At 46.5% G+C, this 18,133-nt stretch overlaps 1 protein-coding gene across 1 annotated transcript in view; it reads left to right on the forward strand.

The window, feature by feature from the left end:
- Positions 1-266: 266 nt before the first annotated feature.
- Positions 267-18,133, forward strand: part of afap1l2 (actin filament associated protein 1-like 2) — a 49,684-nt gene continuing 31,817 nt past the window's right edge. The window contains exons 1-3 of the mRNA XM_042082931.1: positions 267-519; positions 14,936-15,067; positions 17,477-17,545. Coding sequence (XP_041938865.1) covers positions 504-519; positions 14,936-15,067; positions 17,477-17,545 — 217 coding nt within the window. The 5' untranslated portion in view covers positions 267-503. The remainder of the gene's footprint in view (positions 520-14,935; positions 15,068-17,476; positions 17,546-18,133) is intronic.

Here is an 18,133-nt window from a genome sequence, read left to right on the forward strand (position 1 = left end):
ATATTAATGGATTCAGAATCATTAACAACGGTGGTTCTCCAAAGCTGTGGTTAACTTTATCTTTGAGTGAAAGTGTATTTTTCAATTCTACTCTTTCAGTGGAATAACTTGTAGGAATGTTTGCCTTATGAGAAAACAGTTTACGTGTTAATATTTTACGCGTAAAGATCGCAACACAATATAGTGAAAACAATTTGGTTGACACACTGACAGACAGACACAACTAGGACAGCATGTAGAACTGGTCCAGCGTGACGTTTACCTCAGGAGGCGCGGCAAATTCGTCGACTGGAGTGCGCTTCTGTGGAGGAGTTGATTCGAGAGTGCGGAGACAGAGGCTGGAAGGGACAGCTGGACAGCGCAGTGGGAGCGTTCGAAGTGCCGCTACACTGACCAATTGTCAGAGAGCGACTTCGGATTGCCTTGAAACTATTTAAGGATCTTTGTAGCAAAAGCTCGCGGGGAGAAAAGAAGACAATAAACAGGAACATAGTGATTTGACAATGGAGAAGCATAAAGGTATGATAGAGCCATAACTTATACATTACATGAAACAGCAAACATGAAAGAGGAAGGGAGACAGCTTCATTTTTGGTTTCTGATTTAAAAGTTTTGTGAGTGAATAATTGTTACATAAGCTAATTCTGCTTTATTGTGTTTCACTTCTTTTTGCATTATACCCTGCTGTGAAACATTGGCTCTCATGTTCATCCTCTTAGCACCCCACTTACTGCAGAGATACGTGACAGGTTTTGAAAACCAAAAAAAATCCATTCATCATATTGCCCAGCAGTGGGACATAAATATTTCATTGACCGAGCAATGATGTCTGAGGTTATTTCGTCTGAGTAACTTCAGTAGCCTGCGCACTCGACTAGTGCTTCACACACCCTTCCTTGGCAATGCATTAGGAGTCTGTCCTCTCGCTTTTTATGCCTGTCCACTGGTTTAATACTGACAACAGAAGTGTACTGTACTCCTCACGAAATAGCACGAGGCTGCTGTTCTCGTCAGGATGAATTATAGGTGTTGAAAGTAGGGTGTGTTGGATATAAACTAGCTGCAGGTGGGCGTTGGGGCTTGCAATGAATTGTCAAGTAGGCTACTCTCAAAATCTGCTGTAGCCTAGTTTTGGCGTGTTGCCTATAATCACTCCCACAGTCGCAGACTCTAGTTAAGTTCTGGCCACCAGTTTACTTTTTTGGCGATGAGTATTGATTTATGACACGACCTGATTGGAAATGGCAATTTAATAATTTCTACCTTATTAATGAAGGACAGTTTACTTATAGCCTGACAGCAATGAACACAGGGAATAAAAATAGCTACGTTAATGTCTAGTTCACTCCTGTTCCTTGTCAGATCGCTCTCTCCCAATTTATTGGTTCAGAGACACTGATGATTTTCTCTGTCTGGCAACAGGCCTAGTAGGAGGATGTGTGTCCACAAGAACGCAATCAGATAAAATGAAATTCACGTGGCCCCTGTGGAGAAGTCACCGTAAATATTTACAGCCCCGAGTTCAACTCTTCATCTTTCTCCCCGCGGGGACGAGTGTGTGTATTTGTCATCTGTACATTTTCCGATTCCACGTTTTGAATCCCCTCTTGTCTGGCTAATGCTAAACAAATAGACGTTTATAAGAGAGCGCTTGCTGGGGATGTTCCCAGTTGGAGCAATTGTTCCATTGAAAGATTCCTTGGATGCCTGCGGCTAGCTTTTTATTCTGCGGAATGTGAGACCTTAATATTGTTTCGCAAACTGATGGCTTAGCATGGGGAGGTGCGATAAGCCTTTGACAGTGGGTTGTAGGAGGGGAGGCAGGATGTTGAGGTCGTCAGCCTCCGGGTGGAATGCGTCCATGTAACATCAAGTAGTCCATACGCCATGCTATTATTACCAGTGATGGATGTGGGGAATGTCCCCCCACCGTGTCAGGTAGTATGATGACGACATGATCATATTGGTCCAAAGATGATCACGTTCTACTATTTATCCAGATGGGCTCATGCAGTATTGTGACGTGAGATAAATCTGTGTCTGGCTGTTCACACAAGTTATAGGTGTCCATCAAGACTCCACAGGTGGATGAACATATGTCAAGTGAAAGTAACTGAGAGCTAGGCATGCTTACTTCTGCTTGACTGCAGTTAAAGGTATGAGGCGGTTTGTCAGTAATTGAAAGTAGGTAGGTACTTGGGAAGAACAAAGCCTCAGTCTGACAAAAAAAGAGAAGGCTGGCACATATGAAACTCTTGGTTCTTACATCTTGTTCCTTTCTTGACTGAAGCGAAAACAATGCACAACTGTTTCTCTGCTTCTGCACAAAAATGGAGGTCTGTCATCATTCATCCACTCACAAGCCTGCAAACTGAGGAAACAAAATAGTTTATCCATTACCCCAGTGCTTCCCATGACCTGATACGTCTTATCCTGTGCCCCTACCTAAATCATAACTGGTTTGTAATTCAGAACACATGAAGATGCTCTGAACATCCTGTGCAACAAGTCACCCTATGACGTTAAACTAATTTAGCAAAAACTCTTTGGCAGGTACAGTAAGTCATTTGGTCATTTTCATACTGTTATCCATTAACTAAGATCCGGAAACCTCCCTCAACTTTCATCATGTTCAAGATTATGAGGCCAGTTTTCATATGAAGTTCAGGGTGGTCTGATGAATTACGGTTGAGAAAACTCCTCAAAAGTGATGCTGACGAAAACAATGGAAAACAATGTGAAGACCAACACTAGGAGATATTTTAAAATACTTCTAAATCTTCTATCACTGCTATCACTGACTTGTAAACTCACACAAGACCATTAGAATGCATACTGTATCTCCAAATGTGTCTATCAAGATATCCATTACATAGCTGAGTAGGTTTTACAAGTTCAAATGAAGAGGACTGTGTGTTTTCTATTTTATCCCTCCAAAATATTCTACACGCATTATCAAAGACTAATTGTTTTTTTTCTTCGTAGGTCTATAACAGTGCTTGTAGAGCGCTGTGGTTTTGATATAAGAATGTCCCTTGTAGAATAGCAATCACCCGTGTTCAGCTTTGTGTTCAAATTGTGTTGTGGTCAGAGACTGCTGAGTAAAAACGGCCTCTCTGGAGAGAGAAGGGGGGTGGGGACATGTGAGTTTTTGTTTTTGTGAGATAACAGAGTGAGGGAGTGTAACAGACAGGGAGAGAGAGATGGAGCGAGGGAGAGAGAAGGCTGGCAATAGGGTGCCACATCGGAGAGAAGTGTCTCATTCGTCCCCTGATAAACAGTGAGTAGGGGTGGCATGTTTTCCACAGGCTTTGTGGTTTGCCGTTTGTTTGCCAAAGGGCAGCCCACCATATTGACACTCCCTGTATTCCTGACAGTGTTGTTGATAGATAGCCTAATTATTAATGTCAGTGTTTGTGATGACGATGATTTGTTTCTTTGACATATCAGTGAAATGAGACAGATGATAAATGTCATGTACAGAGGTATCTACAAAGGGCTTTCAGCTTGCCTGTTGAAGAATGCACCCTCTTGAAGTGAAGTATAACTTGTGAAAATATCTTTTAATGGAATCACATTAGTAGTACTCCTGTTAGGAGTTAGGATTCATTGCTAAAGAGAAGGAAAGACGCCTTTGAAGACCCATAAAAGAAAGCCAAACAAGCTTCACTAAGGCCGAAAGCCAAGAGCGAGACAGACACAGCTGACGGATAGCTCTCCTGTGTCATCTATGTGCTTACAGAAGCAAATCCATGCTACATTACTGTAGCCCAGGTGTGTCCCTGCAGCACATCGTCCCACGTCTTTTGAGGGGGGGAAAAGGAGGGGGGTTGGTCGGTGGAGGTGGAGGGTGGGGGGTGGGGAGAGGTGGAATCGAAATCCATCCTCAGTGAGCTGTTTCTTTTCTTATCCCGCCGATTTCCTCCTCTTCCGGCCCTCTTCTCCTCCCCCATTTTTCTCCGCGCTTCAAAGGAGGGAGGTTTTTTCTTTTTTTTCTTTCTGGGGAACCAGATCTCACTCCGGAGAGGCCCAGGCCCTGATACCACTGAGTTTCCTGACCCCACCCTCAGGGTCACTCTAGGCCCACGCCAACTCTTCTGCCGCTGCGGCCCGCCGCTGCTGATGGTGCCACTTTGACTCCTGTTCAGATCTCTTAAAGTAAGAGAGAGGGAGGGAGTAGAGAGAGAAAAGGAAAGAGGGGAGGGGAGAGGAAAGAAAGAATAAGAGAGCTTTGGGGGGGGAGAAGAAGAAGAAGAACAGTAAGAGAGGGCAGAGGAAAAAAGAGAAGGGTGTGAGACTCTCCGACGCCCGCTGCATCTCAATAAAGACACAGAGCGCACGAGGAGGGGAGAGGCGCTCCAAAGACAGCGCTCAGGAATGGGAGGATCAGCAGTTTCTCTGGCTCTCCCTCTCTCTGTTTCACCAAGGAGGTAGAGAGAGATAGAGACAGAGCCAGAGAGAGAGAGAGAGAGAGAAGGGAAAGGAGAGGAAGGGAGGGAGGAGAGTATCCATCTCTCTCGATCTGCCGTAAACCCTCTCGCTCAAAAGCCCGCTGCCCTCATTACATCCACATCTAAAGCCAGTCAAGTGGGACCCAGCTCTCATTAGTATACAGCCTGTCCACAGAGCATCCCTGGGAGAGTGGGAGCAGGAGAAAGGGAGGAGAGAAGAGAGGGAGGAGAGGAGAGAGGGAGGAGAGGGGAGGGAGAGAGAGAGAGGAGAGATACAAAATATATTCTCTCTGATCATCTCCCAAAAAACCGCATTGCCCAAAATTTGACAAGGCTGCACCATGGCGTTCATGTTTGCTTGTTGAGTGGGTGCTACAGTATGATTATCTGATATGATCTGCAGCTCCCCATAACTCTCTGTGGGTGTAAGTGTACTGCCTGAAGCAACACGTCAGTTTACACTGTGTGTGTGTGTATGAGTATGTGTGTGTTTGAGTAGGCCTGTGTGTGTGTGTGTGTGTGTGTGTGTGTGTGTGTGTGTGTGTGTGTGTGTGTGTGTCTTAAAAGGCCTTATCAGGGTGCATAATGGTGCCCGCCAGTGCGTCGTAGTGGTGGCTAGCGCTAATGCTATCAGTGTGGGGGATCTGACCCAACTGAGGGAGAGAGTGTGATTTTGAAAGGGGATGGGAGGACTGGCTCAGTAAGATCACGCCTTATCTTGAGCCACTGCGGACTTGTTGAAAGGGCAAAGTGGTTGTTTCGAGGGGACGATTGCATCGTGGCGCTGTAATCGGGGGGTCTGCGGTGGAACATAAGTGGGCTGAAGTATGCGGTCGCGTGGGAATCAAAAACAAGGCGCGCGCCTGTGTGAGTGCGTCAGCACTGAGGTCAGTCTCCTTGATTTGCCTTTCTCTCCACCCATTCTGGCTCAGGTGAAGTGCTTCACCTTTTTTTTAATAAAAGTGTTTGATTAACCAGCAAAGGTTAGGTTTTTTTAACCAGGAAATGAGAGAAGGGGAAATTTCTAGTAGGGGTGTGCACTATTAGTTCACAAGCACTTGAGAGGATTAACTCTCTTAAAGCATAAACAATAGATATTTGATATCAGCTTATGCAAATCTATCTTTCCCATGGAGTTTTCATTTCACACAAAACCATGTGGTTTCATTTGTAAAGTAAGTGAAGTTCTAAATGTTCTAAAGTGAGATGGTTCCTTATAGTTCTGTTTGTCAGTGTCCCTTCTGTACTCCATGTTACCTCTCTGTCTTTCTCTTCTGCATGAGAAGGTAAGTCAGGAGGGTTATTGTTGGAGTCATTGCAGAGTTTCCCTGTCCATGTCACATGTTCCACTGATGCTTTGACTTAGCGGCCAAAATGGAACTGGCCCAGCATGGATTAATGTTATACTGCCGTCAGGGACACTTTCTCCCCTTCGCCATTTACATTTCCCCCTTAATTTCAAACGTTTGTTTGGAGATTTGGACCAGCCAAAAGAAACGTATGTTACATTGGGGGAGACTGAAGTCCTCTGCATCAGTTGTGTCATCAGCCAATTTCATGTTGATGAGGTCATGCTAGTCTCAGAGTGAGGCGAGCCAATCAGACGCTGGAGATTTGGCCACAGACTTGTGCTGCAAATGTACTTGTCCTGCAAATGACCTCCCAATCAGGGCTCACGACAGTCAGACAATTACGAGGAAAGGTCATAAGGAGAGCTCATTAAGCTGTTAGAGAAAAAGCTATCATTTTTTTTAAACTGCTATTCTGAGAAAAATGACACTGACACAGTGACTGGAGTCGGGTTGGGTAGGTTATGAGTTAACAGGCTAAAAAGCTTGGTAGAGTCGTTTTGATATATGAAGGGAGGGCAGCAAGACATTAGCATCATCCTTTAAGTGAGCCATCACTTGTTTGATTTCCCTGGAACAGTGCTTTGTTTGACTGGTTGTGTCTTCTTCCTCTCTCTGTCTGTCTCTCTGTCTGTCTCTCTCTCTCACTCACACACACACACACACAAACACATGCACACACACAAACACATGCACAAGCACACACACACACACACACACACACACACACACACACACAGAACGATGACCTCAATTCCCCTTTTAAAACAAACACGGCATCCAAAAGCCATCTCTGATTCGCCAGCAGCATTACTCATAATTATCATCTGGGCTGCAAATGTCAATCAGAGAACCGACACACCATCGCCGTGACGCCAAGACCAGAGAGCATAACAAGGACGAGCCCTGATCTAAAACAAGTGGAGCAAGAGAGCAAAAAAAAGCCAGCAAATCCCAAAAAAGGCCAAATGAAATAAATATGTAAAAAAGGCTGCAAGGGGAAAAAAATCCAAACAAGGAACAACAAACATAAACCGGAGATAAAATCCAGGGCTTAACGGACATCCTTTTTTTGTGAGTGTGAAAGTCCCTTTTAGACTTTCCGAAGTCCTTTCCATGGCCCGTGGCACCGCAAGCCTTAAAGGAATAGACTTTTTTACGGGGTCTTCAACTCAAACAGTCCAAAGATCAGCCGCCGTCTTTAAAAGGTCCATGTGACCAAGAGAGAAGAGAGAGAGAGAGAGAAAAAAGAAAGAGAAGAAAAAAGCAAACTGAAGTGGCCGAGGAGGAGGGAAGGAGGGAGAGGTAGTTATTGTTGGAGGCAGCTCTGTGGACCAGCATCTGTTCCTGTTTTGCTCCCCCACCGGTGGACCAGGGCGGCTGGAGGTGCTTCACAGAGAGCCTGGACCCCGGTGCTTTTACTGCCGGGGCCCGACTCGTAGGGAGCTGACCCGGAGCTACCGGCTCCCTCCCGCATGCACGCACGCCCACCTCCTGCACCGTGTGAACCCCCCCCCCACACAGGCGGAGGCCCAGGCTCACTGCCCGCCTGAGCGACAGGGAGGGAGAGAGGAGAGTGAGATGACCGAGACAAAGGCCAGTGAAGAGGTGGAACTTGTGTGGACATGAAGAAGTCTATGAAAAGGAAAGTCTATGGGAGAGAACTCACGCAGACCTGCACACATAGACATACATGCATACACGCACACACACACACAGACACACATAAAAAACATGCTCATATACTGTACACACACACACACACACACACACACACACACAAACATGTTCACATGCTGTAGACACACACATACAATACACACACACACACACACACACACACACACACGCATGTGATTATACATACGTTCTCACCCCCTGTGTCTTTCATGCCTCTCACTCACCCTCTGAACCTACTCAAGGTAGAACAGTACTCTGCTGGGGAAAGGAGAGTTGGCCCACTGCAGAGGGGAAAGACTTGACAGAGAGAGAGAGAAGAAAGAAAGAGAGAGAGAGGAAGGGGAACTGCAAACTAGGGAGAAAAATATCAACTCTCAAGTATGTACAGTAAATGAGGGGGTGGAGAGCAGAGAGAGTGTGTGTGTGTGTGTGTGTGTGTGTGTGTGTGTGTGTGTGTGTGTGTAACATTCACGATTGTTTCAGTAGACAGATGATGGACAGGAAGTCAGGAGGGTTGGCCCACTCCGCTGCCTGAGGGCTGAGGAGTGTCTCAGCTCTGCACTGCAGTCCACTCTCATTACACACACACACACACACACACACACACACACACACACACACACACACACATACACACACACACTTACAGCTGTGGCCACATACATATACACTCAATGTGCACTCAAACAGAGACAAATGACCACTCTCTCCTAAGGCGCTTGACCATTCAGATACAGATTGTTCATGCCACTCCTTGTGCCATTCTATGGCCATGACCCTGTCCAGGTATATAGCTTGTCAGTTCACATTTTTTCTCTCAAGGTCCTTCATGAATGTTTTACAGCAGCACTAAAAGCTCTGCTATCTTTTTCACACGGTCCATATACATTGCACATTATAGTTTTCGTGGAATTTTGTGGAAACAAACAGTGCCGCTAGTTGAATGGTGAAAATAATGATGCATGGCTTGTGTTTGCATTGCGTTTGTTAAACATGGGATTTTTACTCACCTCTGTGGTTCTGTCTAGTCAAAGGTTAATCACTCTCTGAAACCAGTGAGCACAGTGTGTGTGTTTTTGCTAACATCTGCATTTCTTGGACTCTTGATGTTGCTGTAGTGGAATTCGTTGTTTGACAAGTCAGCAGCAGATAAACTGTTGCTTACAGCTGATGTGTTTAGTCAGTAGTTATCGTCTGTTATCTTTTCGGAAGAAGCTTTGTTTTTGTTTTGCTTGTTACACTTCACTACAGTGCAATGCCAAAAAGTAGACATAGTTACTAGCCCTTTGGGTAAATGGAGATTGTGGGAAATTTAGTTTTTTTTTCAGCAATTCAGGATGGTGGTTTAGTGTTGATGGCTGTAGACAGATAAAACACACTCCTAATGGACGTCTTAATCTTTTTTACGAGTCACTAATAAAACAATGATACCATGGAATGCTCAACTGTTCCCTTTTGACAAAAATGCCTGGTAGGCCTCAGTGGTTTGAAAGTGAATTAAAAAATCACTGTTGCGGTGGTCTTGGTGGTCGAACTGCTCTGGTTTTGGCCAGGGAAAAAACATCTAGAACTTTGTACTCCCTCATTATCTGAGGACTAGTCTGGCCCATTAACTTCCATGTGGCTACCAGCTGTTGACAAGAGCCATAGCAATGTTTGTTTTGTGGTATAAGAGCCTGATACAGTAATATTGGCCTTCTTTATTTTACTGTCAACAATTGTGTTGAATTGCACCATATTGCCTAATTCGTGTTTACTTCGTAGCACTCTACATTGTTTGTACTTGAGTCGAGTCTGCTAAGCGTCCTCTTCTTTTGACTTTGACAGCTAGTATGCTTTGCTACTGCTCTGCAAGAATGAAGAGATCCAGGAATCATAGTGCTTTAAAAAAAAAAAAAAAGAAACCACTGGTTTGCAAGAATGAAGAGATCCAGGAATCATAGTGCTTTTTTAAAGAAAAAAAAGCTGTCATGTTTTTATTGCGAAATGATCAGTGTCTCAGCACATCAGACCTCAGAGAAGCTCTTCCTTTGTCACTGCTTTACTGTTTGCTAGAGGCAGACTGGCCGGTGGGCGGACCTTGGTCCCTGTGCAGGTCTTCCAGGTTGTCCTGTGTGACCATGCTGGGCCGTGTTTTTGCCAAAATCAACATCTGATGCAAGTTGGATGCAACTCCCGAGTGTTTGTCAGTACTGAATTGTTTTAGCTTCCTGTCTCTGAGAGAAGACAGAAAACAAAAACACACACTCAGGACTCTGTAGTCCTCTTGGCCATAGAAGTTTCCTGGCAGGATACCTCAATTTTTTCTTTACCTGCACTGCATGCTTCAAATTTACATATCCACCACCACCTACCTCTGTTTTCCCTTCCATGCAATTTTACACCACAGACTAGTATGTTCCCAGACAAGCGTTACTACAAAGGACTTTGCATTGCAGATCAGATTCCCCATCATTTTTCAAATTTACTATAGCTCAGACATTTGACATTGCTGATGCCTGCATGGTCATAGGAGCGATCAAGAAAGGGTCCAGGTCATATTTGAGATGCAGTGACTTCAACAACCCACTTGATTCACAGCATCTCGTTGTTTGTCATTTTTTTTCCGATGCATTTTGAGAGCATTTGCGAGCTGAAGCAGTGGCTTTGAAATGGGACCGAGGATGCACTGACACGGTGCCTGGTGTTCCCCACTAAGTGCATGAACCACAGCTGGTGTTCTGGGCGTATTTTGAGTGTCGGACGGGAATAGGGCTTCTCAAATCGAAACCACACTGGACACTAGCAAGTGCCAAACTGCCACCGAAATGCCCTAGATAGCTAAATAGCTGTTTGAAACCAAACCTTTATTTAGATTGATGTGTATTTTGTCCTCTTTTGTGGGGAAACATCTTCAGACAAATAGCTTTCTTCTTTTTTTTCTTCTGCTTTTAAAGAGACACACACTACTCCCTAAATGTTTATAATATATCTTCAGCTGAGCATTTATGGTTATGTCTCTATCATCATGAAATAATGCTTCTCTTTGTTGACCCAAACTCTCTTGTGTGAGACCCAGTTATGAAATGATGTACTGTAAAACTATGTACTTCAGTAGTCTCAAATGAATCTCACAGAAGTAGTTGACTCAATACAGACCAAATGGGATCATATAAAGTCATGAAAGCAGCGCGGGTATTATATTATCAGGATCCTTAGTATAACACTTTTATTGGAATAGTCTGCTTTGGTGACACTGCGCATGTATAGTATGATCATGCCAATGCAGCTACTTGGAAACTTGGAAGTGAAGTGTGTGTGTGTGTGTGTGTGTGTGTGTTGTGCGTGTGGGTGTGTGTGAGCGTGTGTGTGTGTGTTTGTTTGTGTGTGTGTGTGCGTGTGTGTGTGTGTGTGTGTGTGTGTGTGTGTGTGTGTGTGTGTGTGTGTGTAAGTGTGTGTAAGTGTGTGTGTGTGTGTGTGTGTGTCTGTGCGTGCATTTGTGTGTGTGTGTGTGTGTGTGAGAGTCTGTGTGTTTGAGAGAGTAGGAGAGCAAGCTCAGACAGAGGCAAGCAGGAAGTGTAAACCCTCAACTGAATACTGAGGAAATTCCCTTCTCAGTAAATACTCAGGTAAAAGGCAACTGATCTGGCTGCTCCCTTTGTATTTGACACAAGGTCAACAATAGAAAGATAAAGCCTCCAGGAGTAAACAAGGGCTCCAGGGCACATGAGGCAACAGCTTTTAAACCTTTGGATGAGGACATAAGGGCTCAGTGGCTCAGTGTCCCCCCTCACAGACTCACAGACTCTGATCCACGTTCCCGCTAAATTCGCGAAGGATGTCCAAAGGGAGGCTGGAAGCTTGAAAAAAACATCTTGGCTTGGTAAACAACTGTCAGAAAAAGGAAACGGAAGAAGTATTTGCAACACGTTTTTGGTGGTGTTCGTTTAACAAAATGTCACAGGTGATGTCCCATTCCTGTTTTTGAGCTCTTTGAACCCTTACAGCCTCTAACTCATCACTTATCAACGGATGTCAGTTAAGTCTTTGAGGGTTCAGGGCTTGGACCTATAGGAGGGGCATTGGGATTCAGCCAGTGTGTTTCTGACACCTCTAGACTTGCAATGTCAAGGTGCTTGTGCTTCTATAGCCTAGAGAGGTGCAAGGCTATAATGTTTTGCCGATCTGCGGTGTAGCCATCTGTGAGAGAACCGTGTGAGAACCGTGCGGAACCGCGTCGGGCTGCCGGCCAAGTGGTTACCAGTGGAAACCCCGGAGCTCTCGCTAGACCACCAGTCAGCTGACGGCTCATTCCCAGGGTCCCTCCCGAGAAGGGCATCTAAGTCAATCTCCAAAAACACACGAGGGGGGAGATGTTTGTTGGGACGAAGGAGGGGGCAGAATACGGAGGGGGGGGGGTGGGGGGGGGCACAGCAGTGTGTGTGTGTGTGTGTGTGTGGGGGGGGGGTACATTCTTGGCTGAGTGGGCTGAGAAACGAAGGCACCGGGGAGAAACCCTGAGCGGGGAAAGGCTGAGCGTCTCGTTTGTTTGTTTGCACACTGGCAAATGCTCGGGCCCACATTAAAAGGAAACCGCACAACATGAAACCGTTAGCATCCAGCTAGCGCTAATTATTTGCAGAGAGGGAAAACATGATACTTTTTCACTCTGACGTAACAAACGCCTTCATCTGAGTGTGAGAGCGTGCGTGTGTGTGTGTGTGTGTGTGTGTGTGTGCATGTGTGTGTGTGTGTGCATGTGTGTGTGTGTGTGTGTGTGTGTGTGTAAAAACTCTCACCCAGGCCTCTAGTATAGTGTGTATGTGAAGTGATGATGCAGGGCTCCCCATCTGGGCAGCACTGGCTGACTCAGCAGTGAGGGCGCTGCGCTGCCGTAATGGAAGGCTCACAGTGGGGCGCGAAGGCACTGGCCTCGTCTCCAGCAACCAGCACACTCGCACCCGCAGGCCTGTGTGTGTGTGTGTGTGTGTGTGTGTGTGTGTGTGTGTGTGTGTGTGTGTGTGTGTGCGTGTGTGTGCGTGTGTACGTTTGTATGTGTGTAAGTGTGTATGTGTAAGTGTGTGTGTGTGTAAAACTCTTACCCATGCATCTAGTATAGTCAGGATGTCCCACCCTCAGGGTTCTCTGTGTGTGTGTGTGGGGGGGGGGGGGGGGCACCTAACCCCACTGCACAGAGGTCAGCTTCCGAAGGCCTTTGATGTGGTCCTGCTTATAAAGTCTTTTCTCTCTAGTCTCCTTCTCTATCCCCCCTCTCTCTTTCTCCCTTGTTGCACCTCTTCCTCTCATGTTATGATTTCCCCTAAGCTCCCTCTGTAACCTTCCTCTGAAATTCTGGTGAATTTCACTCTCTCTCTCTGTTTCCCCTTCTCCCTCTCTTTCTCACTCTCCGCATCTGTCCTTCTGGCTTCCCCTGACAGCAGAGGATCAAAACAGAGGATAAATATTTACAGAAGTAAGAGTCTTCCAAGCCTTGACTTTTCAGAAGGCGAAAACGACCCATAACAACTAACCAGTACAATAGCACCTCTAATTAATGGTGCAGGCAGATAGGGAGGTTTTTTTTTTTTTATCTTCTCAATATGGCTGACGATTACTGCAAAAGCAATCGATCTTTGGGCGAGTTCCTGCCGGAGACACAGATTCTGATAGACTTGACGTTTGACGGATTCAGCTGTGTGCAAGCTGCTGTTTAATGAGACTGAACACCCCATGGGAATTTGGCCTAGTTTCTCTGCGGTTCGTTGTCTGCACCCCTTCTTCCCTTCTCTTTTTCTGTTTTCTCACTCTCTCCCACTCTTTCTCTCTCTCTCTCTCTCTTGCTGTTTTTCTGTCTCTTTCTCTCTCTGTCTCCCTCAATCTCTCTCCTCACAGCCTGTCACAGTGAGGAACCGAAGAGCAGGCTCTTGTTTTTGTGTCCCATCGAAGGAGGGTGTGTGTGTGGGGGGGGGGGGGGGTTTGTTGAGGGTGATGTGTGTGTGTGTGTGTGTGTGTGTGTGTGTGTGTGTGTGTGTGTATGTGTGTGTGTGGAGGAAGGAGGGGGGGTGACACACAAAGAGCACCCCACAACATCTCCAGGCAGGCGGACAGGCTGGCGCAGGCGAGAGAGAGGGACGGCCTCCGGCTTTTCTGGAGGAGCCGTGTGGGCAGGGCAGCGCCCATTTGGGCAGAGGGACAAAGCGCACCCATTCACCCCGAACCCTACTCCTGGGCCCCCCCTTTGCTCCCCTCCTCTCCCTTCACGCTGCTCTGAACCCCCCCCACCACCCTCGGACCAAACCTGACCCTTCCTGCCTCTAGCCGCCTCCTCTTCTGGTTCAGACACACTAGAACCTATCTGATAGTAAACTCACTCTCCCTCGTATACAGGCACTCTCACACACACACGCACACACACACACACACAAACACAAACACACACACAAAAACACACAGGCAAACATGCCAATTCAGGCAAAGGTCACACACACAATCAGAGAAAGAAAGCACAGAGAGAGAGAGAGAGAAAAGGGGGGAGAGGACAGAGTTAACGCCAGAACATTAGCACAGGATATGATGTGCAAACTCCTGCCCGTAACATGTAAGACACACAACAGAACAGTTTTGTATTCCGGAATTCTTCTCAAATCCTGAAATCCAACACGGCTCCTCTTGAAATCCCTCCGGATTGCTCACGGATTCCGATAAGGGCTCCTTTCAAAGGCCTTCATTTTGAGCGCCGAGGTCTCGTCCGTGCACGGAGGAGCGCATGTGACTTTGACCCTCGGTGGAATGTGTATTTTTGAACACTGACCGGCCTGGGAGCTAATGTCATAAGGGAGGGTGAGGTCATCCCTGCGGACCGTCTGATTGCTCTAACTGCGCAGAACAAGGCAGGTCCATTCTTACCAGGCCAAGACCAGAGAGTGAGAAGGACTTCATGTCTATGGCCCACGGAGTCTTTGAGGTAGCAAGGGCATCGGTTCTCACTGAGATTTCTGCTCAAGCGTATTAACTCTCAGGTGCAAGGAAACAAGGAATACTGTAGGCCTGAAGTGTTGAAATGCAATTTGAGGTTAATATAATATAGGGTTTTACATTATGCTGATTGTTCTTGATTATTCTTGAATTTCCCCTTGGGTATCAATAAAGTATCTATCTATCTATCTATCTATCTATCTATCTATTTGTTCTTGGATGCCATTAACAACTTGTTGTTGTTTGTGAATGAGGACACTGACTGGAATTCTGGTAGCATTATATCTTGTGAATTTGCCCTAAAGTCTGTGCATTGATGACTGTGAATCTGTAACTGTGAATCTCCATCTATTAATGTTGTGTGTGGGCTGGGGCTGGCAAAGTTTCAGTTTCAGTTCATCTTCTCTTAGTGCTGACTAACGTTTCAGTGCTTTAAGGGAAACACGCCATAACATGTTTGTGTGTGTGTGTGTGTGTGTGTGTGTGTGTGTGTTTTCTCAGTGTTGGAGCGGTTGCTGGAGGAGCTGCAGAGGTTCTTGAAGCTGCTGGATGCGGAGAAGTTGAGTGGAAACGCCACGGTTCAGAAGAGCCTCCTCACAGACCTGCTGCAGTCCTACACGTCAAACGGCTCATGTGCGTGTGAGCATGAATGTACACAACACACACACACCACACTCACACACACAAACACACACACACACAAATACATTTGTGCAAAAAAAGCAAACACACACACACACACACACATGCTCACTCATTACACATCCAGAGCATTCTCCATTCCCTGCATATGAGCCATCTGCCTCTCATCCTTGTGCTGCTGTTGCACACACACACACACACACACACACACACACACACACATGCTCACTCACACACATGCAAAGCATTCTCCATCCCCTGCATATGAGCCATCTGCCTCTCAGCCTTGTTACACACACACACACACACACACGCACACACACACACACACACACACACACACACTGACTCCTACATTAACTTTTGGAGGAGTTCAGTAATTGCCCGACTGGTGTCATGTTTAGTATGTGCCTGGGGGGCACCCCCGAGATGCCAGGGCTGTTGGCTCTCTGCTTGTCTGCGTCGTCCTCATCTTCTCATTTGTCATGCTTTTGTCTTGTTTTTCATTTCATTCTTCCATTTTCTCTCTCCAAAAGTTTTGTGCAGTATTCGAGTCATTCTCTCATCCCCTTCATGATCATGTAAGCTCTGCAGCGTTTTCACTGTCACATACCACCCCTTTTGTCTCCTTTCACTCTCTCTCTCTCTCTCTCTCCTCCTTTCTCTCTCTCTCTCTCTCTCTCCTCCTCTCTCTCTCTCGTTTCTCTTTGAGAAGTGAACAGGCGATAGAGTGAAAGCAAGAGCGAGCGAGACATAGGCTTCCATGTTCTGGTCTCAGGCTCTGTCGACTTCCTCCCCTGGCTCCAAACTGTATCATTTTCCGAGGCTGTTTTTATCCTCCAGGGAGACTCACTTCCTCTGGAGTAGCGGCTTATAAATAGCCCTCATTTCCATCGCACCAATCCCCCAATCTGTTTTCACTGTAGCAGAAAAACGCATTCGCACTCCTCCGTCTCTCCCCTCATAATCATATCAAAGGCACTCGCCTGTGACTTCTGGATAGCCTACCTACTTCCTTACCTGTTGCCCCCCCCCCCCCACCCAAACAAAAGGCCATTGCTTTTTCATATAATTAGATTTCCTTTTTATTTCTTACGGCTGTGACTAGGAGTTAGTTAGCATAAAGAACATTTAGTTTGAGAAGGATACCTGTGAGGGAGATGAGTGGGGGGAAACGGAGGAGCTGCAAGCAGACAACGCAAGGCTGTGCTTTGACATTGAGGCACTGTAGCCATGCTGTTGCAGAACAAGCAATAAAAACTCTCACACACACACACACACACACACACACACACACACACACACACACACACACACACACACACACACACACACACACACACACACTCATGCATCAGGACCAAAGCCTGAGGCTCAGGGCTGTGGCAGGACTTTAATTGTGATAGGAACCTGGCCCCTAGCCCCCCCCCCCCCCCCCCCCCCTACTCAGCTGCTGCAGCACAGCCTTTGATCTGAAGGTGAAGAGGCAAGACATGGGAGGTGCACTCAGGGCTTAAGAAGAGAGAGAAAGAGAGAGAGAGAGAGAGAGAGAGAGAGGTGGTGTCAAAGATGATGGAGCGAATAGAAAGACTGAGAGGGAGGAAATGACTGAGTAAAAGAAGTGAGAGAATGAATGACAAGGAGGTAGAGAGAGGAAGAAGAGAGAGAGTGAAGCAAAGGGGGGGGGGGGGGGGGCGGGTGTTGAAGAATATGTGTATTGAGGGTTGAGAGAGGCAGACTGCATGAGGAAGGCCAGAACATCAGGAGTTAGAGCCAAGAGGCCAAGAGAGACAAACAAAAAGAGAGGAGAGATTTGGGGAGGTAAAGTATGACAGAGAGAGAGAGAGAGGAAAGAGAGAGAAAGTAGACAGACCTACTTCTGTTCCTTCCCCATCTCAGCTGGGAGTGCATGTTTGAGTGAACGAGAGGGGAGACAAGAAGGTTCAACTGCTACAAAGAACTCGTGTGAAAAGCAAGTCATGTCATCGGCCATAACTCTGCGCTAGGTTCTGGAGGCCATGACAGTTTGTCAGAAGTTTCCGGAGCGAGGCCCTTTGAAGCTACAGTATATTTTCCAGGGAAAAAAACGGAGTGGATCACACAGCAAGTCACTGGTGGCCAATAGCTGCCTGAAAGAGTCTCGGTCAGTCTCTCGTGAGGCATCGTGTGTACCAGAGGTCACTGAAGGAAGGGGTCAAGCCACCTAGAAGGACAGTTTATGAAGAATTACTGTTAAACCTGTAGAGACCAATAAATTGCAGACATCCAGAATTGTTGATAAATCATCACTTTTTTCATATCTTAGCGTGCTCCAAATGCATACTGATTGCTTAAGGTAAGGACAGCAGAGTTTCTTGCCCATTTAAAATGTCTTTGTTTTTGTTTGTGTGTTTCTGACAGGTGGGGATGAGGAGTACATTTACATGAATAAAGTCATCGTTGGCAACAGTAAAGGCCCAACAGACCGAGGTGAGAATGGCAAATGTCCCCATCAACTCAAATATCAACTTTCTAGAGTCTTCTGGAGAAACTGTGTCCTGTGCCTTTCAAGAGGGCTCTGTCTGTTGCCCTTAGCAAACATGGTGCATCCTCCCACTTTTCTTACTATCTTTCTCATTCTTCTTATATATATTTTCTTGTTATATTCACTCGCTGTCGGAAGTGCCAGTGTTATTTTCAACGTGGTGACCAAAATGTTGAACCCACCCTTTACAGCTTCCTCCACACGGTCCCCTTAAACCTACCCCTTCACCCCCCCCCCCCCCCCACCACCACCACCACCATTACACCACCCCTCCCCATTTCCTGTCTGCTGTCTCACTAGCCTCCCTTTTGCGTCCCCCCCCAAGTTCACCAGACCTCCATATGAGGCCAAGCTGTTGTGTTTAGAGTTGAGAGTCCATCATGAGGAATGGAGGCCCATGAAAGAGAGAGAGAGAGAGGGAGAGAGACAGACAGACAGAGAGAGAGGGAGAGAGAGAGAGATGGCTTAACACTCATCCGCAACAAAACAAAAAAAAAACCCAGCCCTGATCTGCAAAGACGGTCGCAGGGAGG

Source organism: Alosa sapidissima, chromosome 24 (genome assembly GCF_018492685.1).
Source record: "Alosa sapidissima isolate fAloSap1 chromosome 24, fAloSap1.pri, whole genome shotgun sequence".
NCBI lineage: Eukaryota > Metazoa > Chordata > Actinopteri > Clupeiformes > Clupeidae > Alosa > Alosa sapidissima.